At 49.8% G+C, this 20769-nt stretch overlaps 1 protein-coding gene across 5 annotated transcripts in view; it reads right to left on the bottom strand.

Moving 5' to 3' along the window:
* SULF2 (sulfatase 2) overlaps positions 1–20769 on the bottom strand; it is a 125302-nt gene that overhangs the window by 82359 nt on the left and 22174 nt on the right. For all 5 annotated transcript variants that reach the window (XM_070472735.1, XM_020887252.2, XM_020887253.2 and 2 more), the window contains exon 2: positions 13311–13580. In XM_070472735.1, coding sequence (XP_070328836.1) covers positions 13311–13485 — 175 coding nt within the window. In that variant the 5' untranslated portion in view covers positions 13486–13580. The remainder of the gene's footprint in view (positions 1–13310; positions 13581–20769) is intronic.

The raw sequence follows: 20769 nt of genomic DNA on the forward strand, positions 1-20769 counted from the left end.
GGGCAATAATCGTGGCTTCTCCCTGGTCCCATCTTTCTGTTTCCACACCCGGTCCATCAGCAGAGCCTGCTGTTCTTTCTCAAAGGACACTCACACTCTAGAGTCTTGTCACCTCCTCCCCAGGCAGGCGGTCATCCTCTTTCCTCTGAATTAGGTCCATTGCTTCCCACCTGGACTCTGGCCGTTTATTTCCAGGGGAGTAGCCGCAGTGCCTCTACTCAGCATCACCCACAGCTCCCACTCACCCAGAGAACAAAGTCTGCGAGGTTGACTGCAGCCCCTGCGGGACCAGGCTCCCCATTCTTCCCCGCCCTCTGTGGTCCTCGCCTCTCCTTACGCTTGCCAACTTGTTCCCGCCCCAGAGCCTTTGCCCAGGCTGTTCTTCCTGCTGGGGATGTCTTTCCCCAGCAATCCCAGGGCCTGGGTCCTCACCCCTCCTTGTTTCTACTCAAAAGTTCTCCTCTTGGGGGGAGGGGGTGATGTACACATAGGGGATTAAGAGGTGCAAACTATGAGGTGTAAGATAAACTGCAAGGATATATTCCGCAGCACTGGGAATACAGCCAATATTTTATAATGAGTATAAATGGAGAATGACCTTTAAAAATTGTGAATCACTATACACTACACCTGTAACTTACAATATTGTATACTTCAATTAAAAAAAATAGTTCTCTTTTTTTGTGAGGCCTACCCTGCTGACCACATCCACAATTTTACTCTCTTGTCTTCAGTATTTCACATCCTCTTTCTTTTTATGTTTTACGTTTTCAACTCCGCATGTGTTGATCTAACACACTATATCTCAGGTTTGTCAAAAAATTTGTTCGGGTTTTTCCATGCTGGCTTTGCCAGCATTGGCTGGCAAACCTGAATGAACTTTTGGGGCCAACTCAACACTCTGGCACATTTACATCTTCATCTTGCTGGTCACCCTCTCTGCAGCCCTAGATATCAGCATCATGAGAGCTGGGACCACTGACTATGCCCCACAGCCCTGAGGCCTGGAACAGCGCCTGGCACATAGTAGGCATTCAATAAATATTTCTTGAAGGCATGAATCTAGGGCAGTCCAGGCAGAATCAAGCCTTTGCTTGCTCTTCCCAGACCACAAGGAAAAGAAGGAAGCGCCCGGTAATGAGGACTTGGCCTTGCTCGGGCTCTGGAGACTGCGGAAAGGACAAAGCTGGCCGCCCACCCGACCTCTAGACCCTCCTGGAAAGCCAGGCTCTGCCACCCGGTGAATAATTCACCTGCAGTCAGCAGCCCTGGATGCTGCGTTGGCAAAAGGCAAACAGTCTGCAAGACTGTTTCTTATTTGTAATGGGCTCCAAAGCAGGGTCACCACATGCCCCTCAAGTCTCATGAGTGATGGTCTGCTCTTTCCAACAGTTCCCTGCACGTGTCTGCTCGGGTGTCCGCCGCGGCCCAAATAACGCTGGCTGCAGGGAAGCCGTGTCAATCTGCTCTTAGAGCACAATCTAACGATGCCCTAAATGACAGCAGCATCTGGGCGTAAGCAGCATGACATGTTAAGCCTCCCCTTGGGGACAGTAACCTGCTTGATGAGAACAGCCACAGTGACGGGGCCCGATAAAGCCACATCTGGAACGGGAAAGCATATGATCTAATCTCCCTGCCCAGCACAGCCCTCATGCAGATGGACAGCTCTGACGGGGAGGGAAGGGGCTGGAAGACCAGGCCACACAGAAATAAAAAGGCCAGCCAACCAAAACTCCTGTCGTCCAACACACGCCTGGGGACATACAGACAAAAACACAGCCGGCGTCCTTCTGTGATCACACCTTCCTCCCTTGCCAGGGTGAGGTCACTCTGACACCTTTCTCGGTGACTCAGATGTACTGGGGAGGCCCCCTCCCCACCCTGATGGCTTAAATTTTGGTGCCCAAACCACGCACTTGCCAGAAGCATGGTGCTTCCCCCGCACCCTCATCTGCCCACTCCCTTTCCCACTGATTGTTTTTTTTGGGTGGGGAGGGGTTGGGGGGCTCTCAGTGCACCAGCTGGTCTATTATTTACTTGATTTGATATTTTTCTTTAATGTGACTTTAAAAACTTTGTTTTCAACCCAAGTGACAATGTAAAATTCTGGATTTGATGTGCTACTTAGATTTTTTTTCTGGAAGCATATCAAAAGAGGTTTGTAAGTAGAAAAAAATCAATGTTTGTCAACCTGTCACATAAGATGATTTTGTGCATGACCTGTGTCATACATAGAAAGGCATTTGGGACACGCTGATTTAATGTGCACTTCTAGAGGTCTGGGTCAGGGCAACCACCACCTCTGGGGACTCAGCAGGTGCTGGGGCTCTCAAGATTCAAAACATGACCTGATTTTGGCCATTCCCGGGACTTGGGTGGTTCATGTCTACTTTCTGTCCTAGAAGTCTATGTCAGCTGAGAGAAGACACACCCTACATGCCCCCTTCCCCAAGACAAAATTCCAGAGCCCCCAACCTGGGTGGCATAACAGAGGAGGCGTTGGTTTAGATGGATAACTAAGAGATACGCTTTCTGATCTTTGTCTTCTTAAAATGAGAGGTAAATAGAGTCTGTGATGTTGGACCCTCCTTGGGAAAGTTGTGGGAGGTGGGACATGGTTAGCCAACCCAGGGTCTTGACTTAAATCAATGTTTAACCACTGCTGTTTCTTACCTAGACTATTGCAGAATTTTAATTGAGATAAATATATGCAAAGCCTTTAGTTCAATGCTTGGCATATAGAAAAGATCCAAAACATGTTAGCTTTTAAAAATGTAAATTACAGTAGCTCCCAACTATATATAGTGTAACATAGAGTTCACAAATTGAGCGTCTCTGGACAGACTCTTGTCTGCATGTGTTGGATTTAGGTCTGCTCAGAAGTGGTTAAAAATCTGAATTAATTGCTAACTTTTGAGTTTTATTCAGGAGATTTCACATCAATCCGGATTTTAGGCTTAGCATGAAAATACATAGATCTGGCCTTGATGGGCACACAGGTGGGTGGGTCTGAGTAGCTAAGGCTGGTTCTAGAAGGGCCCCCCTGCAGTCTGCATGGCCCCCGTCAGGCCCACTCCCCTCACCTGCAGTCCTGGCCTGGCCCTGCTGCACTGGGCTTGCCCTTCTCCGGGGGATCTTCCCGACCCAGGGATTGAACCTGGGTCTCCCGCATCACAGGTGGATTCTTTACCATCTGACCCTCAAGGGAAGCCCTTGCAACCCTTAGCTGGTTCTATTCCAGCTGAACTGACCAGCTAAGTAAACTCGCAAAGTAACACTGCGGCCTGGAGATCCACAAAGAACAGGCTTTAAGAGGGTATAGAGGGGTGGTGGGTTTGAGCAAAAGCTGGCACAGAGCCTTGCCCTGGACAGGCAGGGGCTGGGGGGCTGTGAGCTCAGGCCACAGGTGGGGAAGCATGTGCGTCCTGTACCAGCCTCCAGCCGCTGGTGACCGCCTGCCAGGCTGGAATTTAAGTGACAGCCCTCGACTGGCCCTCAGCTGGCCCGGGAGTGTCCCTGGAATCCCCTCAATGTCACTGGCTCAGATTGTGAGCCGCCAGCTCGTGGCGACACCTGCTGAATGGCCACGTCAGGCTGGGCCCCATCAGTCCAAGGGCCCCAGAAGCGCTCTGTCCCCAGCAGTGAGGCGAGGAGAAGGCCTGGGAAACTAGCAGCAGCAATCAGAGGCCGCCTCTGGCCCAGGGACTCCACTGTCTCCCAAGCAGTTACATTTGATCCCCTCCTCCTGTTGGAGCGTTCCCACTGTTGTCGGTTGGCAACAACTGCCGTGCCTACAACTCAATCCAGAAAAATCCACTGGATTCCTGGGACCCGCTTCTCAGACGAGGTTTCCTCATGGTGGTGGCAGAGGAGGAACCATTCCTGACCCTTGGAGATTACAAAATAAAGTTAAATATTATTGTTGATTTTAGCGATAAAAATCCAAGGCTTAAAACTGGTTTCTTAACCCCAAAATCAGTTAAAGCAGATGTTCAAGAGGCAGTAATGGAATTTCGTTAATGAACACTAGACTGAAAAAAATGAGAAAAACCATGCAGTATGTTTTTTCTCCTGCAAACCAGAGCCAGCAGAAGCTTCTGGGAAAAAATTCCAACCCCGGCTTTCTCAAGGGAGGGGAGGTGCCTGGGGCAGGGCAGGTCATGGGTATAACAATGGTGCCCAGCAATGACCGGCCATTTCCTCTCCGAGGAACTCCACCCAGAAACGTCCCTCTCACTAATAATTTGCCAACTCGCTGCCCCTGCCAGAGGCCATTGCCTCAATGAGGCAGCCTCTCCAAGATATTCTGCCCATTTTTCAGGGTGGGCCACAGAGTCAGTCACCCAGCCACTGTCCTGGTGGGTGATGTTGGCAAAGCAGCTGACGTCTGTCCCAAGTGTGAAAACCCATGCCTCCTCCCCTAGTCTCCCATCTCAGTAAACGGACCACCATCTGCCCAAGAGCTCAGCCAAAAACCTCAGTCATCCTTGATTCTCCTTCCCTCCCCTCCCACTTGTACTCCATCGACAAGGCGTGCTGACCTTCAAAACAAAACTTGCTCGTTTACCCCCTTCTCTTCTGCAGCACCCCCAATCACCTCCCACCGGGACAACTGGTCTATCAGATTGTGTTCCTGTCCCCCACTTCTCCACCAGCAGCCAGAGCCACTGAAAGCATGAATCATGCATGCTTGACCTGCTCAGAACATTTCAGTCACTTCCCATTGGCCTGAGAATAAAATCTGGACCTTCCTTCATCTCTTCTCTGCCCTCACCAGTACCCTTCTCTCCCTCCCTCCCCAGGTCCTGCTGCCCTCCTCAAAGTTCTCAGCAGTTCCTCCCTGCCTGGGATGTTTCTCCCCCAGGTTTCCATGTGAATATCTCCTTCTCAGGGTGCCCATCACATAACCACACATCCACTGCTGGGGTTGCTGCCCCTTCCTGGGACCCCTGTTCCTGATCTCTGGTGTGGCTGAGACCCCAGGTTGTCCGCCAACGTGTTTCCCCTTCTTTCTTATCAACGCTCCCTAATCTTCAACACACCCTGCTAGGAAACTACATTTTCTAGACTCTCTTGCAGCGGAAGTGGTCGTCCCTTTAACCTTCTGGATCCACCTTCTGCTTGGTTTTCCAGCCCAGGGATCTGACCTGGATGGGGTATACCCACCAGTGGCTTTACAGTCTGGCTTTGGCTGAGTTTGGCTGATGGGGGGCCCTGGCAGGAGATCAGCAAAAGGAAGAGCTAAGATTAGGGTCTGGATTCCTCCATCTCACTCCCTTGGTGTCAACCGAGGGTGCCAACTCTCACTGAGTGGCCCTGTGTCTCAAGGTTCCCAGTAACCATTTGCTGACCTTACCCCCTTGGTCTTGGTTTAGAGATGACCCCACTGTTACTAACTAGCCTTGAGTGCTACCCTATCATTGGTGATTTCCCCACACTTGCTTTAACTTGCAAAAAGTTAAACCCTCACTGAATAGTCTAGGTTTGAATGTGTCCTATATTTCTTGCTGACATCACGTGACTAATAAGTTCTGTGTGTTGTAGGTGATGTCTGGGATGAGGTTCCCAAAGGGAGCTGACTTGACTCAAAGGTCCATTCTCTTCCCTTCTGCCTCCTCCTCCTATCTAGAGCACGGCTGTGATAGCTGGAGATCCAGCACTATTCTGAGTCATGAAGGTAACCTTAAAGATGGAAGCCACACCATAAGAATAGTAGAATACATAAGTAGAGAAGGAGCTTGATTCCCTCATAACGTTGAAGCCACTATGTTAGCCCTGAACTGCCAACTTCCAGACATTTTTATGTGATTAAGAAGCAAAATTCTGTCTTGTTTAAGCCACTGTTATTTTATATTTTCTTTCACCCGCAGCCAAACCTAATCCTGATACACTTAGCTTCCAAAATTTAAGTGATCTCCTAAATGGTGCTGAATTTAAAAAAGATCTTGCAGGAATGTACTTGGCAAGTCGAACACCAGGGTGGGTCCAAATAAGTCTCTCTTCCTCCTCAGTGACCTGCATCCACATGTTTTTCTAACACCAGTGAGCGGCAGCAGGAATGTCAGGAGCTGGATTCTCAGAGAGGCTGTGTTGGAAGTTACCACTGATCTGGCGTCCGGAATCTGGGCACACTATCCTAGGCTTCCAGCCATCTGGCTCCCGCAGAGCACCCAAGCCTGCAATTTAGAATTGATTTCTGAATATCAGTCTGCAGCACAGGGTGTGGCTTCCTCGTGTTCACAGATGGAAAGAGGCAAACAAGTGCCTGGCCAGAGGCCCTCCCGAGCCGCTTTCTCAAGTCAGCCTCTCCCACAAGACAGCTCTCCAGGCTGCAGGCTTGCCATTTGCAGGATCACCAGCCCATCTGAGCATCTGGTGTGGGTCTCCGACCCAGGAAAGCATGAACAGGTACTTGATCTGCATATAATTCCCACCCTCCCCCACTCCTGGCCCATCCAGGCCTGGGCCTCCCCACTTGAACTTCTGACTCTAAAGGTTGACCGCCTTGGTGTCTAGAACTGAGCTCTAGATAGCTTTCCCCATCTCTGTAAATAGAAAATCCACCCCTGCCCCCTGCACAATCCCCCACCAGATGTTCAGGCCAAAACCTTGGAGTTATTCTGGACTCCTCTCCCACTCCACATCAGATCACTAGCACATCTTTTCAGCGCCACTCTCTAACTCTGGGTGGCGTCTGACCACTTTGCCCACCCTGGTCTGAGCCGCCAAGATCTTGTGCTTGGACCACTGCAGTAGACCTCTCTTGGGGTCCATCTCCTGCCTGGACTATTGCAGCAGGCCCCTCACTGCTCTGATTGCACCCCTTCAGTCTGTTCTCCATAAAGTAGCCAAAAGGTTAAAATTAACACAGAAGCCACATGACATCCATGTCGTTCCCTGGTGGCCTGTCACTTAGAAAGTCACAGCCCTCCCCCAGTGCAAGACCCCGCCTGAGCCGCTCAGACCTCACCTCTCCCTGGCTCCTTTGCTCACACTGGTCTCCCACTGCGGCCGTCGGCTGCTCCGTGAGCCTGCCTGGACCGCTTCTGCCCCAGGGCCTTTGCACCCACTGCTCTCTACCTGGAACACTCTTCCCGGGGGAATCCCCTTCACTCATATTCCCTAACCTTCTTTGCCCAGGTACCCCCTTCTCAGTCATGCTGCTCAACATAAAAATCACAACTTTTCCTTTCCCCTCCCCTCCTTGCTGACCTTCCTTCCTTGTTTTCTTCTGACAGCTTTTTACTATCTCATATAGTATTGGGTTGGCCAAAAAGTTCATTCAGGTTTTTCCATATGATGTTCTTAAAAACCCAAATGACTTTTTTTGGGCCAATCCAATACATATTTTACATATCTTTTAAATTAACTCTTATCCTAGAATGCAAGCTCCCTGAGAGCAGAGGTTCTGCCTATTTCGTTGGCTGCTGGATCCCGCCTGGCACCTTGTAGGTGCTCAATACACATCTCATGAATGAATGAGTCTGGTCCACCCTCTGGGTACCTGGCTTCAGAGAGCGCCCTACGGGGGTGCCGTGGGCATCTTCTGGACTTGATGGCACTCCAGCCATTCTGCCCTCTTCTGGCACCAGTTCTTGAAATTTGATTTTAGTGTATCCCTCTCCCAGGCTTCGTGGTTCATGTGAGGGTTGGCCCCATCCCTGGGGCTCCAGGATATTAAGTCCTCACCAAGAAGGTTAGGTTCATAGATCTTCCTCCATGTTACAGATGAGCAAACAGAAGCCCAGAGAGGTCAAGTAACTTTCTCAAGGCCACACAGTCAGCAGCAGAACAAGAGTTTGAACCCGGCTGTTTCGCTAGAGAGTTCTCATATTTACGTCTCTATTGGAGAACTTTCATTGAAAGATATTCTGAGAGACAAAGGCTTCTTTTGAATGGTGAACATCTGATCCGTAGTTCACGTAGTCATGAGTGCCACACCTGAAACCCAACAAACTGAGGAGGTCTCTGAAAGGCACCTTGTTCCAACCTGTTGTGGACCCCAGGAAAATGGGCAGCGAAGCATCAATGCCTGATATTTGCAGCCTGTTTCCGTAACCCTCGACACAAGAGTTACTGCCAGGTGGCACCCATATAAGCATGGCCCCAACAGTCAAAACGTGTGATCAGACTCCAGAAAATTTTCCTCTTTTCCAGTCACCCACCTGCTGATTAGGTCAAGGAGAAAGTCTCAGCAAGGGGCTACTTCCCCTTGAACTCCTCTCTCAAAACTGCCCATCACCTTTTATAACAAAGCCATTCTGGCCTCAGCCCCATGGGAGGCAGCATCTTGCCGAAATATAAAAACACTGCTGTTCTTATTAGACTTGGTTTTGCAGTGACCTTTTACTGCAGGCAGTGAATACCACTTTTTCATGTACAGTCGTAATTAAAGCTTCCTTTTCAAATAACACTTAAGCTTCAAAAAGTAAGTCCAGTTCAAGTAATAGAACAGGCGGCTCTGGGATGTTGCAAATATTCTCTGGCTTCAGGCAAGGATCGTGTCCAACTCATCTTGGTGTCTCAGAGCCTGCCCCAGCCCTGGAGGCTCACCAAGGGTTTGTCTGGATTGAATTAAACCAGAAACCCAGGCGGATTCCACCGGTTTCAAAGCCTATTTGAAGGACACCATGCAAATGAGACCTTGGCTTCCGTATGCTTCTCCCTGTTCCACCCTCCTGGTGAAGATGGCAGCCAAGACCCTACCGATCTCCAAGAGTCATCCAAACACAGGGGGATTGTCCCCCAAAATATATTGATAGTGGAGACCACTTTCTGACCAATATGTCCTATAACCTGGCCCCCTGGCAACGGACACTTCCAAGTGACCACTCAGGGAGGCACATCAGATGCATGTAGGGAAAAAGGAAAGAAAACGAAAAAAAAAAAAAAAAAAAAAGATCCAGCACCCCCCTTGCAATCAATTCAGAGGCAGGAAGAGCCCTTCTTCTGTGCTCTGTCCTATACCAGATCTCTCATCCAGACCCTAATTAGGATGGACGGCTCTTCTCCGCCCCGGGACTGGAAGAAAGCCTGGAATTATCTTAGTCGAGAAGGCTCCAGCCCCGAGAACTGTCAGAACTGCCGCCTGGATGAGCAGAAAATAGCAGATGATAAATTTTTTAGGACCACCCTCCGCGTGCCAGTTGTTGCTGACTGTGAGATAATGTGCTGGCCTTTTGGGGAGCATGCATTATTGATCTGGGTCTGTCTGGTGGTTTATAAAAAGCCCACCCTCCCCCCACCACCACCTTGCCATCATCCCTCACCTCCTGAAAGCAGCACAGTCTCCTCCAAACGCTGCTGGAGGGACTGGCTCCTTCGTGGAAGGGAAGACCGATCTGTGCAAGTGGGTGCTAAGCGAGGAAACTGACAGATGTCACCGAGCACGTGGGCTCCACACCCACTACATCCACTTCCTGGGATTTATCTTTCAGAAATCCTCGCTCGCTGATGCAAAGATGCATGTATAAAGACGTTCTTGGGGACTTCGCTGGCGGTCCAGTGGTTAAGAATCCGGCTTCCAGTGCAGGGGATGTGGGTTCAATTCCTGGTCAGGGAACTCAGATCCCACATGTTGGGGGGCAACTAAGCCTGTGTGCCACAACTACTGAGCCTGTATGCTCTAGAGCCTGCACGCCCCGACTAGAGAGAAGTCCATGGGGAACCACAAAAATCCCGTGTGCCATGACTAAGACCCGACACGGCCAAATAAATAAGCAAATATTTTAAAAAATATTTTTCTTTGACAACAGAATTGGTAACAGTGAAAGCTACTAACAAACACACTCCCAATCTAGAAACAACTCAATAGCCATCCCAAGGGACCGGTTAAGTCGCGCTGTGGTTAAGACCACAGGCTCTGGGTCCAAATCTTATTTGGCCACTTCTTAGCTGTGTGGCCTTGGACTAGTGACTTAGTTTCTCCAGGCTTCAGTCTCTGCATTCAAATGAAAAGGAGGGATCTAGGCATTTTAAGTTTGCCCTGGTTTTCTCTGCTTTCCTCTCTCCGCGTCCTCATCAGGCCCGAAGCTCCCTTCCTTATATCTGCATATGCTTTGTTCGAGAGTCACAGGTGCAAACCTACAATCAGATTCTGACATGAGACTTCGTTAGATCATGCAACTGCAGCAAAAATTTGGCGCTCCTAAGAGTGGACAGTCAATCATCAGCCTTGATTCAGGTCAAAAATCTAGGATCTCCTTTTGTCCTCAGTCCCCCAGCCATCCACCCATTCACGCACGTCTTCGGGATTCACTGTTCCTGCCCTGGTCCCAGCTCCCATCTTCGCCTGCCCTGTTATGGCCCTGTCCTTCTACTGGCACCTAATTTCAACATAACAGCCAGAGGGATCCTATTGGAACATAAGTCAGGTCACAGCCCTCCCTGATGTCCATTCCACTATGAATAAAACTCAAAATCATTGCCATGATGACAAGGTCCCCCAGAATCTGGCCTCATCTCCCTCCATACACCCCGGCTCTCACAGCTCCAGCTCACAGGCCTTCTTTCTGTCCTGACCCACCAAGCTCATTTCTGTCTTTGCCTTTCCTGTTCTGTCCAGCTGGAGGGATCCTCCCCCAGCCCCTCTGCTCCCGGCACAGTGCACTTAATCAATATCTATTGAATGCATGAATAAGCGTCCAGGGAGTCTTGAATTCTCAGGCATAACTATGATGGAAACAGCCTGAGGGACGCCACGAGACATGACCAAGGTGCGTGGAGGTCAGGTGCTGCCTGTGAGCACTCTTTGCAGAATTCTGCCAGAAACAAAACTCACGGTCCCATGGCCACATTCTATAGGCTCCCCATGGTTATCAAATCTGGCTCAATCTAAATGCTGCTGGGGAGTTGTTCAGTCACTAAGTTGTGCCCAACTCTTTGAGACCCCGTGGACTACAGCATGCCAGGCTCCTCTGTCCTCCACTATCTCCCCGAGTTTGCTCAGATTCATGTCTATTGAGTCAGTGATGCTATCTAACCATCTTATCCTCTGCTGCCCCCTTCTCCTTTTGCCTTTGATCTTTCCAAACAGCTGGGTCTTTTCCAGTGAGTCAGCTCTTTGCATCAGGTGGCCAAAGTAGTGGAGCTTCAGCATCAGTCCTTCCAATGAATATTCAGGGTTAATTTCCTTTAGGATTGACTGGTTTGAGAAACAGGTATCCTAGGCATCAAACTGTCAATAAAAGCCCTAGGCTGTGATTGCTTCTGGCTGCAAATTGTTTTTTGCACCAATCAACTCCCTGAGAAACATCTATACTTGTGATCATTAATACAAATCATTAAAAGGGAGTGGCTTGGATGCATATAAATCACCTTTTCTTGGTGCTTAAAAGACTGATTTCAAAAAGGGTGTAGGTTTTCATTTGGATCGCCACCACAATCTTATGTTTGACTGCAAAGGCTTTTCTGGTCAACCTTTAAATTTGTTGCCACCAACAATATTCAGTTTTCCTTTGATAGGGGACAGAAGCTAAAAGCCTACCCCTCACCTGGTCAACTGTGGCACTCCTCACCACAACCCACGGGAGCCTCCACAATCTGGTTCCCTTCCTTCTCTCCTGGGTCATCTTATGACCTTTCCCCCTGGCCACGTCTGTCTCCTTGGCTCTGCCTCAGGGCCTTTGCACAGGCTGTACCCTGTGCTTGGAAGGCTTTGCCCCAGATGTTCACAGTACAAGGTAGGATGGTCTACCATGTCTATCGTCACCACTGTTAGCAAGAGGGGGAAGTCTGATTTATAGTAGAAGGAAGATGCACAGGGGCTTGTATGCTGTCCAGGACTGTAGACACACAAGGCTACTGAACTGGAAAGGGGGCTGGTTCTGAGCTGTCTTCTAAGTGTATATGCCAGATTTAAAAAGCAATATAAAAAATATAAACTATGCCATTAATGATGTTTTTATATTGATTACATGTTAAGATGACAATAAATTAGATATATTGGGTCTTTTAAAAATTAATTTCCCCAGCTTTTTTTTTTTTTTAAGTGCAGCCACTAGGAACTTTAGAATTACATATGTGATTTGCATTTGCGCCTCACCTGATAGATCTCAAGGGTAGTGTTGTGTGGGGTTTAACGTGGAGAAATGGAAACGGTAAAATCATTGAATTTGAAGGGGGAGAAGACACAAGTAAAGGAGAACAGGGCTGACACTGAGAGACACCATCAAAGGTGAGCTGGAAATGTAAGTGGAATTTGACCCCAGGGAGCAGAAGGTCCAGCTGATTGACTCTGGGGGCCTCACTCCTGGTGGCCTCATGTACGGAAACTTCTCAAGTGAGTGAAAATGTGGTGAGAGATGCCTCATGAAGATGAAGGTGTCCAGCTGGGTGGAGGAGCCCAGGGCTCGTTTAGGAGGGAGAGGGAGGAGTCCAGGAGGGTTTCCACAGTGAAGCAAGGACACGACCGGGGTCGGGGGGCTGTGTGAGGGATCAGGGAGAGCGTCCTGCTATAACCAAGCCCCATCTCGGCAAGGCCCTTCTCCTCACTTGCTCTACCTGGAGCCCACAGGACCAGAGGGGAAACAGTTCAGGATGAGAGGCGACCACCCTTACCCTCCTAAGCCACCATCCCTGTAAACTGAGTCGGCTCACTAGCAGTAGTGGCCACCCTCCCTTTCCCGAGATACCACCAAGGAAGCCCACCCTTCCTTGGGTTAAGACTGGTGCCCCCTGTTAAGATGGGTTTAACAGGGGTCCACATTTGCAGGTGTATGTGCACACACACATGAAATACACACACATACTGCCCAGGCTGGCTCCCCCCTTTTGTTTGGTATCAGCTCAAATATCACCTCCTCTGAGAGGCCCTCCTTGATTACTAATCCAAAGTAGCTCCGACCATCACTGCAAGCCAGAATCCTCTACAGTTACCCCAGAGCGTTTCTCCCTTCTTGAAATGATCTTCCATATGAACTAGCAATGACCTTGATTATCTGTCTCCCACATTCCATGAGACTAGAGACTGCCTGCCTGACTCGTTCCTCAAGTTCCAGGTCCTAGAATATGGCCTGGAGCGTAGTAGGTTCTCAGTAGAAATTGGACAGCAAGTCATCAACTGGTCATAACATCTCTTTTCCTTAGGACTTTGGAGGAATCTAGGAATGGGTCTGCATTAGGAAAAGGTGGAAGACCCCTAACCTTGAGGACCCAGCTGTGCATCCCCGTGTGTGGGGCCAACCCCGGGACTCGGTTCAGTCCATTAGACATGAACTCTGCAGGGTCAACCCGAGCATCTGCATCAGGGCCCGAGACCCAGCACGGTGAGCCTGGGGGATGCTGCCTGCCAGTAGCTGGGCGCTTACCGAGCTCCACGTCCTGGTCGTCCGTCAGCACCAGAATGATGTTGGGACGAATGTTTCTGCGATCCCTCTGAAACCTGCCTTTCAGGCGGTGGTGGGACAGGAAGGCCGCGCTTCCGTCAAATAGAGAGAAGACCGCTGCAGAGAGCAAGCAAAGTAGGACGCCGGCGGGGGCCATGTCACGTTTCTGCGGATCCCCTTACTTCTGGCGGGAGGTAGGAGTCTGCAGCTGTGCTCCGTGGATTTGTTTCTCTTCCCTCTCTACTCACGGACCTAGAGAAAGAGGAAGCGCATTAGGCCACAAGTTGCATCATGATTGCTTTGATGGCTTCTGGCAGGGGCAGTGAGAGCTTCTTTGATCAGCGATAGCTAGAGCAGAGCAAAAACCCAATTTGGTTAAAGTTGCAAGAAAAGTTATTTGCAACTGGCTTAGGGAAGAGGCTGGCAGGAACGCCTCCAGAGACCACTTCTGCAGACAGCATTCCTCCCCTGGACTCAGCCATCTTCTGGATGTGTCTGTGTGAGCCCAGGTCCCAAGTCAGGTAGTCAGCCTGCCTCCGAACCCTCCAACCAACGCAAGACAAATCACCCCGCAGTGAAAGGAAAGGAAAAAGTCTGGGAGAGCAGACATTTCTGGTCACCTCTTCTCTGCCAGCACCACGGAGGATGCAGAGATGAGCGGACGCACCCCCAGCTCTCAGGTAGCGTGTGATTCGGGGAGGGGTCTGGGCGAGCCGGGCTGATGCCGTAGGCTAGGCGACTCTGTATTTTAGTCTCGGCTCCATCACTCACCAGCCGGGTCTCCCCATCAATAAGCCAGTGAGGAACCTCAGTTTCCCCATGAATAAAACTGGGAGACATGACTGTTGAAGAACTCAACCCAAGGGGGCAGGTGTTCACAAAGGTCGCCTGTCGACAGGTCCTGTGATGGGGTAAGATGTTTATATTGGCTTTAAGTTGCAGAACAAAATGACAACAGAGAAAACTGGGAGCTCGGCAGCTGAGGGAGGAGAAGTGTCACAGTCCCCTGTGATCCTGGTCAGCCCCTTGACTGCGGGTTGGATGGGGTCGCCAGCAAAAGGCGGGGGAAGGAAGGCGGGCTGGCTAAACTGGACTCAGGCGGGTCTCAGATCTCGCTCTGCTCTTTGCTCTCTGCAGTCATTTTTTAACTTCTTGAGGAAATGAGCCTTCAACTCCTGTCCAGATATAGACGTTTTGGTCTTATCTATTTAAAATGAGAGAAAGAACAAGCAAGCAGAGGTGTTGGGAGGAAACCAAGCTTGTCGACCTGAGTCACCGTCCCCACGACCTTGAAGGACTCCGTCTGCCCCTGCTGTTGCGGGGAACCCTGCCTCGCCCCAAGCCATGGCTCAGGGAACTCATCAAAGACTCCAGGGTCCGCAGCGGGGGGTGTGTGGGCTGTGTGACCCCACCTGGGGATGGCACCAGTTGCCTACGGGGAATCCCACTTTCTCCCCAACCCACTGTTCCCACCTCCATCCTCTTGGAGGAGCCAGCAGGGTCTCCCTAAAATTCAGATCCAAACACGCAACTCACAAGGCCTGGGTAAGGCGAGACGAGGGAGGTTCTCAGGGCCCAGGTCTGAAGGGGCTCTCCGTCCAGGTGGCCAGGTGCAAGGTGATCAGCTCACCTTAGTCCCAGCCCTGTCACTCACCCGTTCAGACCCTCCCCTGGCTTCTCAGGGCTCAGCGTACAAAATGCAAACTCCCAGCAAGCCTTACGGGGTGGGGGGGTGCGTGATCCAGCCCCTGCCCACCTCTCCCCCATCCTCCCAATTGTTCTCAGACCCATGGCTTTTTCCTGTCACTTAGACAAGACTTTGCCTTCCAATGCAGGGGCTGCAGGTTCAAGCCCTGGTCCCCGAGTTAAGATCCCACATGCCTCCCGGCCAAAACATAAAACAGAAGCAATATTGTAACAAATTCAGTAAAGACGTTAAAAATGGTCCACATCAAAAGAATCCTTTAAAAAAAAAAAAGAAGGCATAAACACAGTATTTTGAAAAAGAAAACTTTCTACCCAAGTATAAATAAAACAGCTGTGTCCTTTCCCTGTAGAACTAACCACACAAAGTCAAAGAGCAGAAACCGCACTGCCCCATCTAACAGCTTCAAGTTCACATTTAATGCTCTAAGCTGAGCCCTGAGCTGGCTCAGCCCTGAGCCCACATCTGCACTGCCTCTCTATTTGCAGGAAATAAGCAGGTGTTGAAAGACAACAAAGCACTTTAGCACCATCAGGAGACTTTCCACTGGAGGTAATGGGAGGCTTGAGAGGGTTCAAAGGAGACATGCCGAAGATTCTAGTGGTCCTTGAATTACCCCAGATCATGGGAGGGTGTCTTCGAATCATGTTATCAGTCCATGTCCCACCCCCCTTCAGGAAACAAAGAAGACTGCTTGGTGCTTTGCACTTGAAATGTGCTCTTGATTAGCATACCAGTTGGCCTACTGGAATGGACATTCATAAAGCAAACAGGGAAAAAAGGACAGGGAAGCCTGGTGCGCTGCAGTCCCTGGGATCGCAAAGAGTCAGACATGACTTGATGACTGAATAACAACAAAAGCAAACAACCCAATCACAAAATGGGAACAAGACCTAAACAGACATTTCTCCAAAGAAGACATACAGATGGCCAAGAGGCACACGAAAAGGTGCTTTGTGTCGCTAGTGATTAGATAAATGCAAATCAAAACCACAATGAGGTATCACTTCATACTTTTCAGAATGGCCATCATCAAAAATCTACAAAAAATAAATGCTGGAGAGGGCGTGGAAAAGAGAGACCCCTCCTGCACTGTTGGTGGGGATGTAAATTGCTGCAGCCACTGTGGGAAACAGTATGGAAGTTACTTAAAATTTTAAAAAAGAGTTACCACGTGATCCAGAAATCCCGCTCCTGGACATACACTTGGACAAAACTATAATTTAAAAAGATACATGCATTCTACGTTCATAGCAGCACTGTTCACAATAGCCAAGACATGGGGACAGCCTAAATGTCCATTGACAGACGAATGGATAAAAATGTGGGATATATTATACCATGCAATACTACTCAGTCACAAAAAGAAGGAAGTAATGCCACTTGAAGGCAACATGGATGAACCTAAAGATCATCATACTAAGTGAAGCAAGTCAGAGAAAGATAATTATCATTTGGTATCACTTAATGTGGAATCTAAAAAATGGATACAGATGACCTTATTTACGAAACAGAAGCCGACTCACTGACATAGCAAACAAACTTATGGTTACCCAAGCAGAAATGGGAGGGGTGAGGGACACATTAGGAGTGTGGAATTAACAGGTACACACCACTATACATGAAATAACCATGGGTTTGCTCTATAAAACAGGGAACTATATTCAGTATCTTGTTACAACCTATAGTGGAAAAGAATCTGAAGCCGTACACCTGAAACTAGCACAATATTATAATCAACTGCAGTTAAATAAAAAAAAAAGCACATTTATGTTCCTTCAGATGGACATCGAGTGATAAAATAGCAGCGAGAGAATTTCTAAGGGGCGCCCTACAAACAGCAACTCTCACTTTACACACATATCAACTTATTTAATAAGCATATCTGCCCATCGATATTATACCCATTTTATGGATGAAGAGGCTGAAGCACAGAGATTTATAATAAAAGCGCTCTCCCATGATCATATGGCCAAACAAGGGGCAGAGATGGGATTTAAGCCCAGTCTGGCTGGAGTCAGCAGCTCAACGAGAACCTCCTGGAAGCAGATTTCTAGGTAATTTTCTAAAGGTCTCCCAACCTCAGTTTCCTCATTTGCCTCTGAAGCAGCAGGAGGCCAGGTGCCCTTGGAGGGTCTTTTTGGCTCTGGGCCTGTGATACGGAGAAACAGGGGGCCCGGGGCCCGTTTCCGCCCTGGTGGGTGGAGCTGGGGGATGCGGTCGACTGGACTCTTCCTGGGACTCTGAGGCTCTTCCCCTCCGCTCCTGGGCAGCTCTAGCCTTCCAGCCAGGATGCTGACCCTCTGGATGGGAGTCAAAACTCCACGACCAGAGATCAGAGAATAACAGGAGCTAATTACTTCATCAGCTCAAGTCATCAGTAGGTCAATTTTTGATGAATTCCCCCAGCTCCCACTTCCCCTGGCCTGGTGCCAGCCTCTCCCTGGATGCTGAAGAAATCAATTAAAATGACACAAGGGATTCTGCCTCCATTTTTCTCCTTCTTAGTAAAGATTCAGAGAGGCTGAAGTGAGAGCATATCTGGTGAATCTGTGCAACACCAGCTGAGTGACACTTTGTCCATTCCTCGGACCCCTCTGATTATTTCCACCAGCTGGATTCCCTTCCTGCTCTTCATTCTGTGTCTTTCTCACAGACCTTGGCAAAGCCACCTCAGCCCAAGAAGACATCACTGGAAAAGCCGAATGCCCTGAGTGTTCAGAAATATCACTCTTGCTTCTGGATTTATCTGATTTGCAGAGAGGAGCAGGTCTCGGCATCATAGCTTTGGGGAAATGCCTGGGACCTCACACTGGCCAGTCTGGGGAGACCCACATGGCTGTTTTCCCCTGAGGATCCCCAAACTCAACAAGAGTGGCTGAGAAGAGTTCGGGAGCAGATAGCTCAGGGAGCGGGAGAGGAAAAAGTGGCCAGAAGCAGGAGGAGGAGCTGATCGGCAGGAGGTGAGAATAAAGGAAACTGTGGGATGTGGAGATCACCAGAGCCCCTGTCCCAGACCCTGGGGACCCTCCTACATGGTCCAGAGAGCCAGACCGTGAGCCATGTCTTCCTTAACTCACTTTACAAGTAAGTATTTAGGGTTACGTGGTAGGGTAACCCTGTCTGGATTATGACAGCCTAACTGGTTTCCCTGCTTCCACACTCAGCTCCTTCTATCAAGCAGGCAGAAGGATCCTATTAAAGACAGAAGTTTGTCTTCCTCCACAGAAAAGCCCTCCAGGGCTCCCACCTCATGCCAAATAAAACTCTCAAGCCCTCCAAAAGGCCTAGAAGACCCTATGCCTTCTGTCATCCCCTTCTGACCTTATCACCTCCACTCCCCGCCCTTCCCCACTTGACTCTGGTCACACAGCACCTTTGCTGCTTCTTGTCCAAGCCAGGCATGTCCCCACCCCAGGGCCTTTGAACGTGCCGTTCTCGCTGCCCAGAGCCTTCATTCAGATCTCTTCATGGCCCTTTCCTCACCTCCTTCAGGTCTTTGCTCAAATTTCACCTCTGCGGGTTAAAATAGAAAGCTCTTCCCTCCCTGGGAGCACCTACCACCTCTGACAGCTACACATTTTGCTTATTTTTTTTGTCAGTCTCCCCTATAAGAACGTCAGTCCTTTGACAGGATGGATTCTCGTCAGCTTTGTTCACATCTGTATCGATTGCCACTCAGTTGTGTCTGACTCTTTGCGACCGCAGGGACTGTAGCCTGCCAGGCTCGTCTGTCCATGGAATCCTCCAGGCAAAAACACTGGAGTGGATAGCCATTCCCTTCTCCAGGGAATCATCCCAACCCAGGGATTGAACTCAGGTCTCCTGCATGGCAGGTGGATTCTTTACCGTCAGAGCCAGAGGGAAGCCCATCCCAACACCTGAAACAGTGCTTGGAACACAGCAGACATTGAAGATAATACTGACTTGGCAAAGCATTTTCTCCCTTCTGGTAACTGGACCCTGGCTGTGCTTGGAGGCGCTAGAGAGAGTTGCTCGGTAGTGTCCAACTCTTTGCGATCCCATGCACTATAGCCTGCCAAGCTCCTCTGTCCCTGGAATTCTCCAGGCAAGAATACTGGAGGGTTGCCATTCCCTTCTCCAGGGAATCTTCCCAACCCAGGGATCAAACCCGATCTCCTGCATTGCTGGCAGATTCTTTACCATCTGAGCCACCAGGGAAACTCAGATGGCGGCACTGACCACTCCCTTTTCTACTTATGTGCAGCTTGAACGTAGGCTAGAGCACGTGACCCAAGTGGAGCCAGTCAGCACATTCCATCTCTTTAGTACCAATGACTGGCCCAGAGACAGACATGTGATCCAAGCCTGGCTAAGTGAGAGAGAAGTAAGAAACAGCAGGGTGAATACTGAGTGCCGGAACCGGGTAAGCCCAGTCCAGCTATCAACTGGAGCCTGAGAGAGGACGCTGGTGTTGGTGGGCTGAACCAAGCTGCACCTTAGAGCCAGTTACAGGTTCAAGCAAGTGCCCTTTGTTGCTTAAGCTGATCTGAATTGGGGCTGTCATTTGCAATAGGAAAATGCCCAGATCAACACAGTAAATACCCTAAAAGAATAATGAGGAATAATGAGGAAGAATTACAATTAAATTTTAATTATTTAATTCTGCTTATTGCAGAACTCGACCAAAACTAAACACTTTTCCTGTGTTAACTCAGGTCACCTTACGATAACGTTAGGATGCTCCAGTTGTGGGTGAGGAAGCTGAGGGCATGGAGAAGTTCGAGAACTTTCCCAAAGTCGTGCTGTTTGGATGCTGAATGTTATCCCTTGACTGACCCCCTCCTCATCTTCTCTCTTCTCTTCCCTCTGCCCCAGGAGGTTCCCTTGGCTGGACCACATCAACAAGCTCTGTGCTCTCTGGCTCCTGGCTGGGTTTGGCTAAAGGAAACACTGCCCAGGGAAGGGAGGATAGGAGGAGAGAAAGGCCTGGGTAATTTCCAGGTATCTTCCCTGCCCAGTTGCTAGGAACTGAGCATATCCCTCTATTACTCCACTGAAGGCCACGGCTCCTGTGGGTGGCCCTTGCCAGGTTCCAGCGAATGGTCCCCACTGTCCCCTGGCCCCAGAGATCTGTACTATTCATTTTACATCTCTGTGGGAGGCACCATCTGTTTCCTGCAGGGTACCTGTGCTGACAAAGCAAGCGGATAGCGTGCCCGACATAGCATTCCCCAGATATCCTGACCCCAGAGTCCTCTCTTGACTCCTCCGTTTACTTCGAAACTGACATATGATACTAGAAGCTGAGGTTAAGTGTGTTGTAGAAACAGGAAGAAAAAGGGGGAACTGTTGATCTGCGGGCAGGCAGGGATGGCTGCGTGGAGGAGTCCTTACAGAGAAACGTTTGAGAAGCCTAAGAGGAACAAAGTTCTGAAAAACCCAGAGGATCTGGGTAGACTCTGCCGAAGGCGTGGAGGACAGAGTGCCTCAGGCAGGGGAAACAGCTTCAGCAAGTAGCAGGCGGTGTAGGAGGAGTGAGATGTGTGGTCCTGAACCTCGGGAGCCTAGAAACCGTCTAGACGGAGTATGACACATGCACATCTGGTAAACCTACACTCCCCCGGCCTCTCCCCTTGCTGGGGAGAGGAAGCCTGGCTGTCCTTCTCTCCTCCTCTCCAGGGCTGTCAGAGAAAGGACAGGCGCGCCTGCAATCTACAGTCCACAGACTCTCCGTTTCGCCGAACCAAGTCCAAGGGTCAGGTGGCTCTCTGT

Source organism: Odocoileus virginianus, chromosome 9, assembly GCF_023699985.2.
Source record: "Odocoileus virginianus isolate 20LAN1187 ecotype Illinois chromosome 9, Ovbor_1.2, whole genome shotgun sequence".
NCBI classification, from domain to species: domain Eukaryota; kingdom Metazoa; phylum Chordata; class Mammalia; order Artiodactyla; family Cervidae; genus Odocoileus; species Odocoileus virginianus.